Raw genomic sequence first — 20,207 nt, forward strand, 5'->3', positions numbered from 1 at the left:
GCTGAATGTTCTCCTTGAGAGGAAGACAGTATGCGCTGAAAATAATGCAATCAGCACTGTTGCCAGGTAATGGCATGTAATAAAATGTCAAGATCATTCACAACATGAAAAGAATTACGTCCAAGTATGCAGAAAATGTGCATTGCTGTCAATTGAGAAGCAATGGTGACGTAACAAAAGGTGACAGAGATTGTCCCTCTGTCTTGTAATGCTGACATTTCTTTGTGTGTGTGTGTGCGTGCCTGTGTGTGCGTGTGTGCGTGGATGTGTGTGTGTGTGTGTGTGTGTGTGTGTGTGTGTGTGTGTGTGTGTGTGTGTGTGTGTGTGTGTGTGTGTGTGTGTGTAGAACCAGACTTTGTTGGTTCAGCCTTTGTTCGAGAGAGCAGCAGCAGTAAGGAGGGTGACGATGACAAAATCTATTTCTTCTTTGGTGAGCGAGCGTTGGAGCTGGACTGTGACACCGAGCTCAATGTGGCGAGAGTGGCTCGCGTCTGCAAGGTAACTTTCAACCCACAGAAAAAAAGGAAGCTAAATCTAATGCTGTTCAGTTTCTTTTGTTTGGTTCGCACAGGTCTGTCAAACTCATTGTGGCTGAGGCACCACATATAGGCTATGGGTCATTCCAAGCTAAATCGCTCTCTAAATCTGAAAAATGTAAAAAAGTCAATTATGAGTTAAATGAATCTACTTGGTGAAAGTGATGGTACAACACCACATAATCAATTTTAGGCCAATCAGAGCAGGTGGTTGGGAATTTCGGTCCTCTGAATTTCGATTTTCCACCTGCTTAGTTTGGCAAAAAGGGGCATGACCGCCGATCATTCAACCCTTAATATTTCAGACACACCTGGATGAATGACACAATAGTAGAAAAAGTGACAACAAATACTGTCCATCATCTTCACATAAACTTCTCTGTATACGTCTGTGTAAGCTCTCAGTCGTACAGGAGTGGTCCATCGATGAGAAGGTTTCTTCAGCCGTCATCTGTACAAAAGTGAAGGTTTCGGACGTTTTGCCTCCTATCCAAGAGGCTTCGTCAGCGAACTAAAGTCTGACTGGTCGTATCGGCCCCATTTATATATCCCTAATGTCCTGACATGGTGGCGCCGGACACAGCTATGATAGGTCCCTACTCTCAGGTTGGGGGGGGGGGGGGGGGGGGCGGGACCCCTCCCTGTGGCCCCAGTGATTGTTCCTGCATCCCTGACTAACGACTGGCCTATTACCCCCACTCCCCCCGGTATCACCTCATCAGCATAACGACCCTCATCAGCATTGCGAAAGTTGCCTAACCTGTTTTGCCTGAGCAGGCTATTGTATGACCGATCCAAATTGAACCTCACCCCACCAGACCGGTTTAATGAAGGATTCTGTTGTTTTATAAGAATCGCTTCTTTTACCCCCCTTTCAAACCATCTATGTTCTTTCGCTAAGATTTTAACCTCATTGTCGTCAAATGAGTGGTTGCTAGCTTTTAGGTGCAAATGTACTGCCGATTGAGGCCCACTAGTATTATCCCTGCGATGTTGATAAAGTCTTTTTTTGAGAATTTGTTGAGTCTCCCCAATGTACTGCTCTTTACAATTTTCATTCTTACAATGTATGGAATAAACTACATTACTTTGTTTTTCATTTGGTAGCCTATCTTTTGGATGCACTAATTTTTGCCTTAACGTGTTTATCGGTTTGAAATAAGTAGGAATTTTATGTTGCCAAAGGACTCTTTGTAATTTTTTCAAACCGATAAACACGTTAAGGCAAAAATTAGTGCATCCAAAAGATAGGCTACCAAATGAAAAACAAAGTAATGTAGTTTATTCCATACATTGTAAGAATGAAAATTGTAAAGAGCAGTACATTGGGGAGACTCAACAAATTCTCAAAAAAAGACTTTATCAACATCGCAGGGATAATACTAGTGGGCCTCAATCGGCAGTACATTTGCACCTAAAAGCTAGCAACCACTCATTTGACGACAATGAGGTTAAAATCTTAGCGAAAGAACATAGATGGTTTGAAAGGGGGGTAAAAGAAGCGATTCTTATAAAACAACAGAATCCTTCATTAAACCGGTCTGGTGGGGTGAGGTTCAATTTGGATCGGTCATACAATAGCCTGCTCAGGCAAAACAGGTTAGGCAACTTTCGCAATGCTGATGAGGGTCGTTATGCTGATGAGGTGATACCGGGGGGAGTGGGGGTAATAGGCCAGTCGTTAGTCAGGGATGTAGGAACAATCACTGGGGCCACAGGGAGGGGTCCCGCCCCCCCCCCCAACCTGAGAGTAGGGACCTATCATAGCTGTGTCCGGCGCCACCATGTCTGGACATTAGGGATATATAAATGGGGCCGATACGACCAGTCAGACTTTAGTTCGCTGACGAAGCCTCTTGGATAGGAGGCGAAACGTCCGAAACCTTCACTTTTGTACAGATGACGGCTGAAGAAACCTTCTCATCGATGGACCACTCCTGTACGACTGAGAGCTTACACAGACGTATTGCTGCCAACTTTGGGAGAGACATCCTTCTGCTGGTACGTAACTTAGAAAAGGCCACCTTTAAATTAGCTGATTTAAAGAACCACCTCAGATTCAATCTTAGATGTAGACAGAGCCGGTTAATTCCTAAATGCTTGAAGCAAGCACCCCTGGAACCCGGATACTTAGCAGATAAAATGCAACAAAATTATACTAGGAAAATTCTAAATTTGCGAATTAGGAGACTTAACATAGAGATAAAAAACAAACAGTCAGAAATAGAAACTTATTATCAGCGATTACAAACTAAACTTACCCACAAAATCTATCAGGAAGTGTGTGAATTTACTAAATCCGGTTATATGAGGCACCACAGCAAAACCAAAGAGAGACAAAAGGGTAAATTTCAAAAATTACTTTTACTGAAACAATCTCAGCTACTGGTAAACACGCGTAAAATTAGGTATGAACAGTTTGCAAGGGAGAATTGGATCAAAAATTTGTCAGACAGAGATCTCTCAGAGACAGAAAAGGCGGTACTTACCAAAGGTTTAAATTTCTCAGTGACTCCTAAAACTATACCTACAATAGATTATATCACAGCTACTGAATCGGCTATTAAAAATAACAAACTTTCGTATGCAGAGGCAGATGATCTACGCATTAAAATATCAGCTCTTCTCAGTAGTGCCAAACTTCCTCCGTCCAACATAACATTAGAAGAGAGAAAGGCGTTAACTACTCTACAAAAAGACAAAAATATTACTATTTTGCCAGCAGACAAGGGCAGATGCACAGTGCTGCTCAACACATTGGATTATGAAGACAAAATAAATAGGTTAATCAGTGATTCTAACACGTATGAGCAACTAAAAAGGGACCCTTCCAATAGATACAAGAAAGAAATGATTGACTGTCTCCAAAAGTTAGAGAAAGGAAAACATATAGACAAACAGATGTATTTTAGATTATACCCGGGAGAGGCCACGCCATGTATCTATGGCCTGCCAAAAATACAGAAAGAAGGGTTCCCCCTCCGACCCATTGTTTGTAGCATTGACTCCTCTACATACAATGTAGCCAAATATTTAAAAACTATTTTAGCTCCGTTGGTTGGTAACACAGAATATCACGTAGAGAACACCACAGGGTTTGTAGAGAGGATCAAAGACCTCATATTGGAACCTGAGGAAACTTTGGCATCATACGATGTGACTTCTCTCTTTACATCTGTCCCAACCCCAGCAGCAGTCTCAGTGGTGAGGACGAGACTGCTGGCGGACGTTTCTCTGCATGAAAGAACCAAACTTAAAGCGGATCACATCTGCCAATTATTAGAAATCTGCCTTAATACTACGTATTTTCAATTTCGGGAAAAATTTTATAAACAAATCCATGGTTGTGCTATGGGCTCACCAGTTTCACCCATAGTGGCTAATCTTTACATGGAAGAGATGGAGAAACAGGCCCTCACATCCTTCCCAGGGACAAAACCTAGACACTGGTTTAGATATGTGGACGATACTTTTGTCATAATTAAGAAACAAGAAATTCAAGCCTTCTCAGATCATCTCAACTCTGTAGACTTCAACATTAAATTTACTCGTGAGGACATTCAAGAGAACCAACTAGCCTTCTTGGATTGTAAAGTAATTATAAAAGAGGACAGAGCGCTAAAAACAGAAGTCTTTAGGAAGGCTACGCACACTGACCAATACTTACTTTTTGACTCTAACCACCCTTTACAACATAAACTAGGAGTTATCAGAACCCTCCAGCATAGGGCTAAACTAATACCAACTAGCACTGAAGGTAGAGAAAAGGAGTCAAAACATATCAGGAGAGCACTCACTAACTGTGGGTACCCTCAGTGGTCATTCAACAAATGTCAGAAAGAAAGAATAGCGAACGAAACCAATAATTCTCAAGATTCTAAAAGGAGAGGAGTAGCAGTACCGTACATTGCAGGAGTTTCTGAAAAATTACAAAGAGTCCTTTGGCAACATAAAATTCCTACTTATTTCAAACCGATAAACACGTTAAGGCAAAAATTAGTGCATCCAAAAGATAGGCTACCAAATGAAAAACAAAGTAATGTAGTTTATTCCATACATTGTAAGAATGAAAATTGTAAAGAGCAGTACATTGGGGAGACTCAACAAATTCTCAAAAAAAGATTTTATCAACATCGCAGGGATAATACTAGTGGGCCTCAATCGGCAGTACATTTGCACCTAAAAGCTAGCAACCACTCATTTGACGACAATGAGGTTAAAATCTTAGCGAAAGAACATAGATGGTTTGAAAGGGGGGTAAAAGAAGCGATTCTTATAAAACAACAGAATCCTTCATTAAACCGGTCTGGTGGGGTGAGGTTCAATTTGGATCGTTCATACAATAGCCTGCTCAGGCAAAACAGGTTTGGCAACTTTCGCAATGCTGATGAGGGTCGTTATGCTGATGAGGTGATACCGGGGGGAGTGGGGGTAATAGGCCAGTCGTTAGTCAGGGATGCAGGAACAATCACTGGGGCCACAGGGAGGGGTCCCGCCCCCCCCCCAACCTGAGAGTAGGGACCTATCATAGCTGTGTCCGGCGCCACCATGTCTGGACATTAGGGATATATAAATGGGGCCGATACGACCTGTCAGACTTTAGTTCGCTGACGAAGCCTCTTGGATAGGAGGCGAAACGTCCGAAACCTTCACTTTTGTACAGATGACGGCTGAAGAAACCTTCTCATCGACTTCTCTGTATACCATCACATCGCCCAACTCTAGGCTAGACTACTGTAATCTTTCAGCCCACACAAGTGAATCAATATCAAGCATCACTTTACGTCTGTGTAAGCTCTCAGTCGTACAGGAGTGGTCCATCGATGAAAAGGTTTCTTCAACCGTCATCTGTACTTCTTGAAGGTGTCGGACGTTTCGCTTCTTATCCAAGATGATCATAAAACAGCAAAATCCTTCCCTTAACCGTAATGGTGGGGTGATGTTTCAATTTGGATCGTTCGTACAATAAACTGTTTATCGATGAAAAAGTTTCTTCAGCCGTCATCTGTACTTTTACAGATGACTCCTGTACGACTGAGAGCTTACACAGACGAATAGACTGTTTAGGCAACATGGGATTAGGCATGCTGATGAGGTGATACCAGAGCCAATTGGGCAATCAGGCCAGTCATCAGTCAGAACAATAGAAGCTATCAGTGGAGCTGCAGGGATTAGTCCTCTGCTCCCCACAACCTGAGAGCAGGGACCTATCATAGCAGTGCCCGGCACCGCCATGTCTGGACAGTAGGGATATATATATAGGGCCTATACTACCAGTAAGACTTTAGTTCGCTGAAGAAGCATCTTGTATAAGAAGCGAAACGTCCGACACCTTCAAGAAGTACAGATGACGGCTGAAGAAACCTTTTCATCGATCATACCGCTTTGTTTTATTGATGTTGATTACCTATTATGTTACTGTTCAAACAGACAGTAGCATATAGTCTTACTCTCAAGTTTGTCGAAAGAAGAGCTCTCAACAGAGAGCTGTCAGCATATCAGCTAAATTCAACCATGTATCACAGTAGTTTAATTGTAACCCCGTTTGACTGGCCAAATTCAACCTGTTGTAGCCCATGGTCCATATGTTCATAAGCACTGTCTGATGAGCCTCAAAGTGTTCCAGATAAGTTCTCAAAGACCAGAGTGTCTTGTAGATACATACGTAGGAAACCCCTTACGGAACCTTAAGGTCCGGGAAGCACGTTTGTATGTGAATAAGAAGACGTTGGCCAATTAGATTCATGTGAAAGATGTAGAATGAAAACTGCATTTCACCAACTGCACTTCTGTATTATTTTTTTCCTCTGTTTTTGGGGTGGTTTTTCTCCTCCTTGGTGTCTTGAAATGAAATGGAGACATAAAAGCTAAAGAATATCAAGGCATACAATGAACTGGTGTATGATTGATGACACGCAGTATACAACGATCTTCAGTATATTGACATTTATGGACTTATGCTTTGTGCACTGTTTGCTGTGCATAACTGTGCTGGGACAGAAATGATCCAAATGGTTGTTGAATGGCTTTGTCACAATACTTTGTTCTATGGAGAACAGCCAGATTTTAGTTGAGTCACATTTTACTGAACCATTTTGTATGCAATCATCTCAAATGTTTCAAGTGAGCCAAAAACAGCCGATGGCTCAAATATGTCCCGATTATTTGTGTATCTGCTCCAAACCCGAGGATTGGGGGTGGATTAGAAACGATAATCAAAGTGATAGTTACAAAAATAAAAATAATCGTAATCATAATAATGTTTTCAATTATTCAGGGGATTTGATGCCTGCCTTTGACATATTTATGAGTGATAGTCTGTCTGCACCCAGGTCAAATCGACCAAAATAGCAAAAAACTACGAGCTCCATTATTGAGTCGGTGTCCAAAGAGGCATATGTTTCAACTGCTTTTCCTTCCCCAACTTGTCTGGGCGTATCTACAAGGGCTCACCCTTGGTGAACCACAACCTCCAGTTTAGCGATCTGCCAAATTGGCAAGCCCGTGCAGCAAGGCTTACTGCGGCACCCAAAAAAAATCTGAATATGGTAGCATTTGCACATGTACCCACGATGAAAATTGAGCTTTAATTGTTAACAGGGTGAAGATGTGTGTAATAATGCCCTTTAATGTCTGCATGAAGAACAATAATCGTCTGAATGAAATTAGAAACAGATGCCTACACTTGATAAACACCGAAGCAATGAATAATTCAGTGCATCCTGCTGATAATTGCTTTTGTGTTATGTCTCATTCTAACGACTACATTATCCCCATTGCCATGTTCTTTATCTTATCCCTTGAATACACACTGTCACTGAGCACAATGAGAATGACATTCTTTGGCACAATGGATTTTCTGTGGGTGTTATATCAAAATACATTGGTTACTGTGTTCAGGGTAACCGACTACTGAATCATTTCCCCAACACAGATGTCTTTGGCTGTGGATCAAAGCAGTTGATATGACTCCTCATTAGGATATGCCACATTAATGTTGCTGTTCAATAAAATGTTTGTGAATGGTTATTTATCGAAATGTGCACTGAAATTGTCTGGCGACTTCAAACTTGGAAGGGCTCTCATATGCTTGTATGTGACCTGGCGTGTCTCCTCTTCAGGGTGATCTTGGTGGCAGCCGCACCCTCCAGAAAAAATGGACAACCTTCCAAAAAGCTCGGCTGGACTGCTCCCTCCCCGAGCGTCATGTGTCCTTCAACAACCTCCTGGCTGTCTTCACACTACCGGGGCAGGACTGGAGGGGGACCACCTTCTTCGGCATCTTTCACGCTCAATGGTGATTTACAAAATCAAACCGGTGTTGAATATGACCATCACGCAGGCCGACAGACTGATCACCCTATCTCATTAAAGAAACACAAATGTTAATTTTGAGGCACTCTAAGTGTTGATAGGTTTGACAACAAAGGAAACACAAGCAAGGGCAAGAGGTTTTCTTTTTTCGAAAGGGAGTCATTCCCCGTCTCGAGGCAGTGTTCTTTAAACTGGAGACTTTTGTATTCCTCGTTGAGCTATCATATAACCAGCTTTGAACTTAAAGCTTTGCGTCTCCATTTAATGAAATGAATCCCAATCCTTTTTTTTCTCCATCTGATTTGCTAAGGATTCCTTCAAGCCTCCAGGCTTTTGAAAGAAGATAACATGAAGATAATTTAATACTATTCAAATCATGACTTATACTTTTAGCCATTATCTGAACTGATCTGTTATCTTTTTGACATGCTAAATTACCAGTGCCATGTTAAAATTACATTCATCCGATTCAACCAAGAACCTGTGCTTTCACAACCATAAACGCATGTATCTCACAGGACAAGCCCAAAAGATCCAGAGTCCTTTTTGAAGTCACTTAGCTTATTGTCAAACACGGTTACTTTTTCGATCAAGAAATAATTGTCACACCTGCTATTAATAATTGTCCATCTATGGATCTAAAGTGTACGTTGTCACATTTGGTTACCGTTTAAGGAGACAATTAAGGCATCTTTTACATTTAACACTTTTTCTTGACAACACTGAACTTTATTTCTGAACATTGACAGTTTATTTTATTCTGCCTTTGCTATTTTTCTGTGTGATAAAACACCCACTCTTCTTTGGCCATGCTTCTTGCAAGCAAAACGTCAGCTCTCACGATGGGATGACAGCTAATCCGTCTCTCTCCTTTTACGCCACCGCACATCAGTAACTTCTTCCTTTGCCTGCAATGTTTCAGGGGTGACGTGGATGTGTCGGCGGTATGTCAGTACCAGATCAGTGATGTGAAGAAGGTGTTTGAAGGCCCCTACAAGGAATACAGGGAGGCATCCGAAAGGTGGGGGCGCTATACCGGACCTGTTCCCAACCCACGGCCTGGATCGGTAAGAAACAGCAGAGGAAATAAATATGGTTATACTGTTGTGGTGGGATGAGATTATGTTAGAAAACAAAGGTGACGCGAAAAGAAAAGCTCTTCGTGTAACGATCCAAGATGACAGGGAAAATACACAGAAAGTAATCTAATTAAAGGGCGTGGAAAAAATGGGGAAAAACAAATTCTGAGGTTTAAAGGTTTTCTCCCTTTCACTATGAACTTATTTTCTCTTCCCCTCTTAAATTTCTCTTCTGCCTGACATCCATCCCCCCCCTGTCTTTATTGCAGTGTATAACAAACAAGGACAGGGAAAGCGGCTACAACAGCTCTCTGCAGCTACCTGATGCAACGCTCAACTTTGCTAAGAAGCACCTGCTGATGGAGAACAAAGTACCAGCTCGCCCCCTGCTTCTCACCAAGGGTGTGAACTTCACCAGGCTGGTGGTGGATCGGGTTATTGGTCTAGACCAAAGAGCCTACAACATGCTCTTCCTTGGCACAGGTAACGACACAATTTCTAGTTCTGGGTTCTAGCGCATCAAGGAAGTTTAAACATGACAGCACTATTGCCAAGCTCCCGTGATCCACCATTCCAATTCCAACATCTCAAACCCTCACACCTTTTCTTGCCTGCAGTAATTAACATCACAACACTTTTTCTTGCCATATAAACACTTGACAACATATACCCATCCCACCACAACAGTATACCACTATAACGCTCTGATCCTTTCTCACAAGTGCAGATTCACACATGCGCACTCAAAATGACATGTGCAATAGCCACCACTGACCTAAATGTGAAAAACACTGAAAATAAAATACTGTATATATAAAACCAGTAGATCTCTGACTTTGAAAAAAGGAAATCGCTACCTACTTTAATGGGAGACCTGGCAGGGACCGGGATTTGTTGTGCTTAATGCCATTTTTGCAGGGCCTATCAGCTGCCGTGTTTTTAAATGTCACTCCAGATTCAGTTTCTTTGCCAATGGCGTATTTGCAATGAAGAGAAATGGGTGAGAATAAACAAAGCGTATCTTCACCGCTCTGACTGCTGACTACTATCAACTCATGTCATGAAGGTCACACGCAACATAGGTTCAAGGTGACCTAGTCTATTAAAAGAACATATTTTTTCACAGAAAATCTCAAATAAAAAGGTGTGCACACCCCCCTAAAGGTTTTCTTTCTTCTCCTTTTTTTCCCTTCACGACATCCCGCACAGTTGATTTGGGATTGGTGCACAGCAGACCAATGGACTTTGTTTGATTGGTTGGACACTCCGATGACTGATTCAGGGTCCTTCCGCCCCAAGTCAGCTTGGATAGGCTGCAGCAATTCCCCCTGTTTGGGAAGAGTGATGTTGAAAATGGATGCACGAATCGATTTTTAGGCGTGGGATGGAATCCAAGATTTGATTTGAAGGCCATATCACAAACTGTGGTTGGCCAATATGTCAAAAGAGGCAGTTCTGGTTGGTGCTATCATGCAAACGTATTGCTTTCACATCACCCTTTTGAATGGTGAACAATAGCAAAGAGGATCATTTTTGCATACTTCCTCTCCAATAAACCTTCTGGACCTCAAGTCAGTCCAATTCATTTTGTAAGGAAACAGTGATGGTGAACAATAAGAGGGAAATTTTCTTTTGGGGTTGACTGGCTGCCTATTATCAGTTATACAGTGACTGAATTAGAGGAAATCTGAATAGCCCTGCTCAGATGTTATTGTACTGTACTTTGTCACGCTATTTTATCCAAAATTAAATGACATTTTAAATGTAATTGAATCATACCACACTATTGTGTTATTTTCATCTATTTTGGGATGCATGGTGTTCTTCTGGTGGCAAACATTATTCACCGTGCAGAGAATAATATTCCACATTTCCCGGATCCTGATAAATGTTTGGGCTTACGTTTGTTATTTCGAAGAGCAGCACTGTTGAATTTGTTGAAGGGGTGAGCATTTTACGCCTTCGGCAATGTACTTGAACAGGTACTGGCAACGGGCTAGGTGGGAGAAAACAACACGCCATCTGGCCAAATTTTAGATGGGTTTGAAATAAGCACTTGATTTGCATGATGAGATTCATCTCCATGCGTCAAAGTAAATGTCAGCGTATGTGCGACTTAATCTTTTTACTGGCTGGCGTGCCCGTGTGCCGGCGTCCTGTTTTGGCTCAAGTCAAAACTAATCAACAGGTAGCATCATCGCTAATCGGATAGAAAATTTGAGGTGGTGGGTACTTGAAAGCAGCAAGTATTATTAAAGAAAAGTGACCCCACTGATGAGATAGCTGCAGTGATAAACTGACTGCTGTATGACATGTGACTGGATGCGGCAGACGCTGTTTGTACGGGTAACCTATGAAGCCAACCTGCACTCACATCGGCACGCACGCACACACATCCCTGTAATACATGCTCGCTTTTCTGAGCCAAGTGCGGATCCCAGCTCGTTGTGCTTCACAGCACAAACTCAACAGGGCCCTTGGCAGACGTGTGCTCATTGTGCCAGTTGGGCTGCCGGCTTGATTAGCTATTAGCTACAACATAGCGGCAGCTGACGGAAAGGAGAAATGATAGTTGGCAATGTTTTTTATGACAACACTACGCCAGAGAATTGAGGAATTATTAAACACGAGTCTGCAATAAAGAAGTGTGATCATACTGTGTTCCTGTTGTGTGGGTGTGTGTTTCCTACTACCAAGTGTTTGAAAGTTGCTGTTCGGACTTCCGGTCACAGTAAAATATTTATACATTTTCCAATTCCGTGTAATTGACTGAGCAATTATTTGATATATTGAATGTTGCAACCCGTCACCTTCATTTCAGGGTGATCCTATTGTGTCATCATGCTTGCTAAATGGATTTTGCTTTGAAAAATCGATGAAACGGAAGTTTAATCCACTTTGTTTTATACCTCCTGCACTTCCTCTTGTGTGTGTTGCAGCTGATGGCTGGCTACAGAGGGTGGTTGTGTTGGGCTCTGAAGCCCATGTGATTGAAGAAATCCAGCTGTTTGACATCGCACAGCCAGTAGACAGCCTGACTATTTCGCAGTCCAAGGTAAATACAAATGGTGGCTGTTTCCCAGTGGTGATAACATGTAAAATGTTCTGTTATTGCACTAGTGGAAGCACTATATGCCTAAAAAGATGACCACATTGATATCTTAGGAATATGTATGAATGTGATGATATCATCCTGGTTCATGCAGGCTGCCACTCAGAAATTCAAAGGAATCATTTTTCAAACAAATGCCATCCAGCCTAACGAGACAAATGATTGACTGTTGTGAAATATGTTCCCAGTTTTTCCATGCATATTATTTTTCTTATTCCCCCCATTGATTTGGCTTTATATCTATAGACATTTCAGTTTGAAGCATTACGTTTAAAATCTTAATCCAGCATAGTTTTGTGATATATTATCATTCCAGCAATTTGTGATTATTTGATACTTTGTGTGGTGGGTTGCCAGTTCAGTAGATTAGATTTGAACAACAGTACAACAAAATTGTGTGTGTTATTTTCCAGAGCATTCGATTGAAAATTTCAATACAGTCTGAGACACAACACCTGAGGTGTCTCCGAATTCCTGTGCCATTGCCATATTGAGAGCTATTACTTTTTTTAGGTATTTTTACTTTGACTTCGTCAAGCTGACCTGTCATCTCTTGAATCCAAAAGCCCGTCTCGCAATAGCAGTAATTACAATCCGTGGCCGCTGTAGCAAATTGAAACTGTTGTTTTCTGAGTCTGTTTGCCCGGTGTTGACACTGTCTTTCCCCGAGTCTCCATGGTGGCTTGTCCCCTTTATTGATGGGTTTTTGTTGTTCTTGTTTTTTGTGGCCTGCCCTTGAAGCTCACTCTCATTTTCATTCTCATTTTCATTGATGTTGAATTCACCACAGCAAGTGTTTTATCGCTACGTTTGTGAATAGTGCAGCCCAAATTGTACTGGGAAAAGGGTCGTGGACTAAATGTTATTGTAATTGAGAGTGATTATCCCATTATCTCGAATTGAATCTCTCTCTTTTCTGCCTTCTTTCTGACTCTCACTTTCTCTGTTTCTTCTTCCTCTTCAACTGTCTCTGGTCTGCTGTTCTCCTTTCTCTCTCTTTGTTACTTGTTAGAAGTACATCTACATCGGCTCTCGTTCAGAAGTTCTCCAGTTGCCGTTAGCCAACTGCAGCCGCTATCAGTCTCAGCCAGACTGTCTTCTCGCCAGGGACCCCTACTGCGCTTGGGACAGTGAGGGTCGAGCCTGTGTTCGCATTGACCTCCACCGCGGGTACCAATCTACACTCATTTCTTCATTTCAATCTGTGGGCCCTTCTTGATCCTTGCCCGGGCTGTTTATGTACTTTTTAAAGTCCAAAGAAAAAGCTAAGGGATAGGGTATCTATATTGAACTCTGTGCAAACAGGTGTTTTTAATGCTTGAAGCAAACCAGAGGAATGGACTTATTTATAAACACTTTTATACTTACCACATTTGAACATTTAGCAATCGGAAGAAACATTATGGCAATAGATTATACAGTACATGTAGAATTGGATCACATTGGGTAAAGCCCTGTAAAGGTGTTTGATTCCCTCCGCATGCCATCCAGATACTGGGCGCAGTGTTGTTAAGAGTACATTTTAGCAAAAGACTATTAAACTTGAGCTGTATCCTTCCACTTCAGATCCACATCTTCTCTGTCCCAAGACCTCATGCTGGAGCGATTCAGCCGTGGAAAAGCAAAGTTTGACAAGCCTGTCTCCATCCCGAGCCCCGGTGAGTGGTGGGGGTGTGCCTCAACAGTGGCCCCTTGTGGGGGTCGAAAGTTTGTGCACAAACACGTTGGAAAATCAAGAGGGTCAACTCGGTGTCATGAGTGAATGTGTTTTTTTTTCGCGGAGTAAATTAGGTGGATTAGAGATTGCTAGCAAATAAAGGTGAATAATGAAGAACATTTGTCTTGTCCCTCTTCCTCCTTTTCTCCCCGTCTGTCTCTAGAGCACTCCCGCCTTCGGAATGTCACGGTGGTGGTGGGGTCAGACATGGTGCTGCCTTGCCATTTGATCTCTAACCTCGCTCAGCCCTTCTGGGTTGTCAACGACCGTGAGCTCCTTCTCGGCGACCCAGAGGCCGGAGGGCCGCGCTTCGACCGTGCCCTCAAGGCCCTTGTTGTTCCTGAAGCGGGTCAAATCCAAGCAGGACGCTACATCTGCTATTCCGAGGAACAGGGTGTGAAGTTTCAAACGGAGCGCTATCAGGTGGCTGTCGTTGCAAGCGCTCCCGTCTTCATGGAAGCTCGAGCTCCAGACAGCAGCATGGGTCTCTTCTGGGTGCTGGTCATCACCCTTGGTGTCGCCTGCCTCCTGCTCTTGGTTGCAGCGCTCTACCTGCGCAGGAGACTGAAACTGGCTCTTGGGAAGGGAGCTGACATGCAGCCTCTCGAAAGTACCCTGGTCTATCCCATCACCCTCCCGAAGGAGCCGCCCACTTTTGTACCCAGCAAAATGCCCAGCGACGAGGACCGTTTCTGGGAGACGGGTGCCAATTACTACTACTCAGACGGCTCGCTTAAAATTGTTCCCGGTCACGCCCTCGGGCCCAGCAGCGTCAGCAGCACGGCGTCACCCAGTGTCATTCCAGGCCAGCCCATCCACTCCCCCAGCCGTCTCAGTCTCACCAACATCCGAGGCTCCGGTAGCAACGGCTACATTCGCCTGAACATGAATACAGCAGGGGAGGACAGGGCTAGTGGGTCTTGCGCTGGTGGCAGTGGGCTGGGGGGCCTGGGCGTGGGTGGGAACGACTACTCGAGCCCATTCAAAGAGGAGCTGAGGCACACTCTGCAGCAGAGGAGCGTGCTCCCTGACGCTAATCCAGAGGAGTCCTCGGTCTAGGCCTTTTCGCCATTGGAACTCGACTTGGAAAAAAGTAAAACAACCAACCTACCTCCCTCCTTTTGAGTATGCCTGCTCTCTCTCTCTCATTCATTCTATGACACGTTGTCACTTACCAATGCTCTTTTTCTCACCCTGCCAATTTCTGGTTGGCTCACTGTAGACATTTACCGGATGTTATAGACAGTCACACCCATGAGTGCCAACACGTGCTCACGTAATTATTGTGTACTGTGCACCACTAAGTCTTGGACTTCTTCTGCTTCCACTGCATAATAGCCATTCATCTAAACTGTGGATTTGCACATGAGTACACCGTCGGCATGGTGATCAAACCAGTGGCATTAAAATGTTGTCTGAAGGGCACGTTTAATTCATGTTGGGCGGACCAAGGAAGACTACCAGCATCTTTGCTGAGACCAATTGATGGATGGCAAGAACAAGTTCTGTTCCTTCCAGTCTTTCAGCTTGTACTGCACTTAAAACCGGGAGCTTGTCTTCCCTCATTTGTCTTGGTGAGCCAAGAGGAGGCTAATTAATGTTGAAGCAAGAAAACAATCATATTAGCGTATGAGGAGCTCTGAAGACGTGAGAGACAATGAGAGAGGAATTGAAGTGAAATCAAAATGAGACAAAGGGGAGTTTCTCATCGAAGGACATTCTCTCTAAATGTTTTGGCCCAATGTCTTTTCTTTTTTCTTCTTCTTTGTGAATCTTTGTCTGTTGTGATCGTTGCTTTGAATTAAGACATTTCTCTTCTACCTTTTTTTAAAATTATTTCCCAAGGACCGCTGCAGTCTTCAAGTGGTCGTCAAGTGACTTAAAAGTAACTTTTGTGAAGAACAGACACTTACATTCCAGGCTGCACCCCGCACGGTGACCTTCAAAGCACCTTCACTGTACTAAAAGTGCATGAGAACCACATGTTGTTGAAAATACATGTGAGATCAGCTGTTTGTGGAGATTTGCTCTTTCCCTTGGAAAAAGAAAATGCTGTTGGCATTCAGCAATAAGACAGACTGCACACATTTCAACAACAAAGACAACAAGCATGGAGAATGTAGTTGAACTCTTAACTGTTGCGACTGCTGTGGATGTTTCAAATAAGTGCTTTACGTTTTTTTACGATAACAGTGGTAACTGGCAACGCAAAGAAGGAAATGACCGTGCTCAGTCACACACCCAACACTTTGAATGTCAATAAGTGTGCAACAGGACACCGTGGATCTCATCCATTGCCTCGAGACCAATTTGGGATTGTGATGTTGTGGACACTGTTTAAAAACACTGAGACACACACAAACACACAAGGCCTCCATGCAGGACGGAATAATTATTTCCACATGGATAGGCCGGAGTAGGAGAGGACCACTGAATCCGTTACAGGTATTGTTTTACTTTTTCATGAACAGTTGAACTTTTTTTCCCACTGTTACTCAATCTTCCACATTTCCTCTCTTTTGTCAAAACAGGGTGATTGTTTGGGAAGTGTGCATTGCGCAGGAGAGCAACGCATGAATTTAATATTCAGTTAAACACACTGTGGACAGGGTTTTGTAATGGCACGCATCCCAATGTCGTGGTGGAAGAGGTTCTCCGCCATCAAACCAACATGTTGCATGACCAACAGCAAAAGGACTGTTCATCATCCTTGTACAAAAAATTTGGGCGGGATTGAGCATTTTTTATATAAAACACGACAGTATTGTAAAACACTAATGGGGGACTTTTTCAGGGGGCTTGTTTTATGCTTCAAGGAAAGGTTTTGTTTCATGGCTGTGTTGTTCCACGCGTCACTTCACCTTTGGGTAAGCCAAAGTAGACTGCAGATGTTTTTCTGTTGCCCCCTCTACCCAACATGTTACTTTTCTGGAACAGATCAATATTCAGCTGTCCGTCCACTTTGCAACACTGAGCTGATGTCTGCAAGCATTCTGAATATTTTAACTGCAGCAAAATGTTCCCTCAAGGGAATAAATTGCTTCAGGCTAATCGATTTCCTGTTTGTTTCCTGTTTGTTTCCTTGTCAGTGGTGATCTCCTGCAAAGGATTCTTGTTCATCTTTATTAAGGCTCACCAACGTACCAAAATTATGCTTTCATTTTTTAACTGCCAAAAACCAAATATGGAGCATTTGAGTGAAAGCAGATCAGTGCTAGAATGCATGCACATGATGGTATTCAAGACTTAGACTTAGTTAAAACATTCTTTGAATACACTGGTACTTGGTCATGTCTTTTTGAGTATTTCTGTTGTCAGGCTTTGCTTTACTTTACATTTTGAAGGAAAAAAACAACATTGATCTACTAAACAAGTAGAGCTCTTTAGTTGGAGTAAAATGCATGTCTTAGAAGAATTCAAACTTTGCATTTGTTGGCCATAACCACTCTAGTACACTATTTTCATTTGTGTTCATTCCAGTTGACTGGATTTCGCTTGTATCTTATCAATCTTTTATGTTTGTTTTAAAGTACTGTTAAGTAACTTATTTGTTGTACAAACATATTGATATTTATTATCATTGTACATATGCCCTTATTTTTTATATGTGTGGTTGCGTATGCATACACAAATAAAAAAAAGAGATTTACTTGATTTGTGTGTGGGGGGGGGGGGTTGATTTGTTTTTCAGAGGCAGTCCATCAAGTTCATCCTGAGGGTAAAAAGATAAAATATTCATTATAGAGTCACTTTCTATGAAACAACCCAAAATTACACTTTAAAAATTGAGAATGGTAGTTGTGTTAAAAGGTTAGGTTAAAATGGTTTTAATGTTAAGTTTCTATTTAATTGTAATTCCCGGTGTCATTTTTTTAAAACTCTGTAAGCCATAAAATCAGTTTCACCAGGTAATGCATAGCTGGCCAGTAAACAGCTGACATTGATGCCTTGAGATACGAGTGTAGCGACTTTTGTTTTTCAAGAGGCAAGCTGTTCAGGATTTTTTTTTAGACTTGGATGGCAGAAATTTTATGTATAAGCACTGCATGGGCGCAATGAACTCAACTCACTGAACATGTGGTTGTTTGGAGAAAATAACTTCAAAAAAAGAGGCTTCAAGCTTTTTTTCCATTCTAAATTGAAGTTCACTGTCAAACTAAAATATTGTATTTTTAAAGTATGAATTAGTCATTTTAGCTATAATTTATCATTTACATATGTGTAATTTCATTCAATGTTTTGAACCATGGGTGGGCAATTCCAGTTCTGTAGGGTCGCTTTCCTGCATGTTTTCCATCTCCGTGTTGCACGCCACCATATCCAAATTTTTATCGGCTCTCGTTCAGAAGTTCTCCAGTTGCCGTTAGCCAACTGCAGCCGCTATCAGTCTCAGCCAGACTGTCTTCTCGCCAGGGACCCCTACTGCGCTTGGGACAGTGAGGGTCGAGCCTGTGTTCGCATTGACCTCCACCGCGGGTACCAATCTACACTCATTTCTTCATTTCAATCTGTGGGCCCTTCTTGATCCTTGCCCGGGCTGTTTATGTACTTTTTAAAGTCCAAAGAAAAAGCTAAGGGATAGGGTATCTATATTGAACTCTGTGCAAACAGGTGTTTTTAATGCTTGAAGCAAACCAGAGGAATGGACTTATTTATAAACACTTTTATACTTACCACATTTGAACATTTAGCAATCGGAAGAAACATTATGGCAATAGATTATACAGTACATGTAGAATTGGATCACATTGGGTAAAGCCCTGTAAAGGTGTTTGATTCCCTCCGCATGCCATCCAGATACTGGGCGCAGTGTTGTTAAGAGTACATTTTAGCAAAAGACTATTAAACTTGAGCTGTATCCTTCCACTTCAGATCCACATCTTCTCTGTCCCAAGACCTCATGCTGGAGCGATTCAGCCGTGGAAAAGCAAAGTTTGACAAGCCTGTCTCCATCCCGAGCCCCGGTGAGTGGTGGGGGTGTGCCTCAACAGTGGCCCCTTGTGGGGGTCGAAAGTTTGTGCACAAACACGTTGGAAAATCAAGAGGGTCAACTCGGTGTCATGAGTGAATGTGTTTTTTTTTCGCGGAGTAAATTAGGTGGATTAGAGATTGCTAGCAAATAAAGGTGAATAATGAAGAACATTTGTCTTGTCCCTCTTCCTCCTTTTCTCCCCGTCTGTCTCTAGAGCACTCCCGCCTTCGGAATGTCACGGTGGTGGTGGGGTCAGACATGGTGCTGCCTTGCCATTTGATCTCTAACCTCGCTCAGCCCTTCTGGGTTGTCAACGACCGTGAGCTCCTTCTCGGCGACCCAGAGGCCGGAGGGCCGCGCTTCGACCGTGCCCTCAAGGCCCTTGTTGTTCCTGAAGCGGGTCAAATCCAAGCAGGACGCTACATCTGCTATTCCGAGGAACAGGGTGTGAAGTTTCAAACGGAGCGCTATCAGGTGGCTGTCGTTGCAAGCGCTCCCGTCTTCATGGAAGCTCGAGCTCCAGACAGCAGCATGGGTCTCTTCTGGGTGCTGGTCATCACCCTTGGTGTCGCCTGCCTCCTGCTCTTGGTTGCAGCGCTCTACCTGCGCAGGAGACTGAAACTGGCTCTTGGGAAGGGAGCTGACATGCAGCCTCTCGAAAGTACCCTGGTCTATCCCATCACCCTCCCGAAGGAGCCGCCCACTTTTGTACCCAGCAAAATGCCCAGCGACGAGGACCGTTTCTGGGAGACGGGTGCCAATTACTACTACTCAGACGGCTCGCTTAAAATTGTTCCCGGTCACGCCCTCGGGCCCAGCAGCGTCAGCAGCACGGCGTCACCCAGTGTCATTCCAGGCCAGCCCATCCACTCCCCCAGCCGTCTCAGTCTCACCAACATCCGAGGCTCCGGTAGCAACGGCTACATTCGCCTGAACATGAATACAGCAGGGGAGGACAGGGCTAGTGGGTCTTGCGCTGGTGGCAGTGGGCTGGGGGGCCTGGGCGTGGGTGGGAACGACTACTCGAGCCCATTCAAAGAGGAGCTGAGGCACACTCTGCAGCAGAGGAGCGTGCTCCCTGACGCTAATCCAGAGGAGTCCTCGGTCTAGGCCTTTTCGCCATTGGAACTCGACTTGGAAAAAAGTAAAACAACCAACCTACCTCCCTCCTTTTGAGTATGCCTGCTCTCTCTATCTCCAATTTCTGGTTGGCTCACTGTAGACATTTACCGGCTGTTATAGACAGTCACACCCATGAGTGCCAACACGTGCTCACGTAATTATTGTGTACTGTGCACCACTAAGTCTTGGACTTCTTCTGCTTCCACTGCATAATAGCCATTCATCTAAACTGTGGATTTGCACATGAGTACACCGTCGGCATGGTGATCAAACCAGTGGCATTAAAATGTTGTCTGAAGGGCACGTTTAATTCATGTTGGGCGGACCAAGGAAGACTACCAGCATCTTTGCTGAG

General features: G+C 43.4%; 1 protein-coding gene across 8 annotated transcripts in view; it reads left to right on the forward strand.

Annotated features, from left to right (window-relative positions):
* The window catches only part of sema4c (sema domain, immunoglobulin domain (Ig), transmembrane domain (TM) and short cytoplasmic domain, (semaphorin) 4C), a 119,822-nt gene extending 102,410 nt beyond the window's left edge, over positions 1 to 17,412 (forward strand). For 7 of the 8 annotated variants that reach the window (XR_016114738.1, XR_016114741.1, XR_016114742.1 and 4 more), the window contains 9 exons: positions 347 to 498; positions 7,658 to 7,833; positions 8,773 to 8,917; positions 9,199 to 9,412; positions 11,869 to 11,984; positions 13,054 to 13,211; positions 13,608 to 13,699; positions 13,922 to 16,203; positions 16,290 to 17,412. Coding sequence is in view for 1 of the 8 variants with exons in the window: in XM_088994821.1 (XP_088850947.1) it covers positions 347 to 498; positions 7,658 to 7,833; positions 8,773 to 8,917; positions 9,199 to 9,412; positions 11,869 to 11,984; positions 13,054 to 13,211; positions 13,608 to 13,699; positions 13,922 to 14,817 (1,949 nt within the window). In the remaining 7 variants the exon portion in view is untranslated. Of the gene's footprint in view, positions 1 to 346; positions 499 to 7,657; positions 7,834 to 8,772; positions 8,918 to 9,198; positions 9,413 to 11,868; positions 11,985 to 13,053; positions 13,212 to 13,607; positions 13,700 to 13,921 lie in introns of all 8 variants that reach the window. The other variant, XM_088994821.1, reaches the window with a different exon arrangement.
* Positions 17,413 to 20,207: the final 2,795 nt, after the last annotated feature.

Source organism: Hippocampus bargibanti, linkage group LG04, assembly GCF_051943395.1.
Source record: "Hippocampus bargibanti isolate YZ-2025 linkage group LG04, ASM5194339v1, whole genome shotgun sequence".
Taxonomy (NCBI): Eukaryota; Metazoa; Chordata; class Actinopteri; order Syngnathiformes; family Syngnathidae; genus Hippocampus; species Hippocampus bargibanti.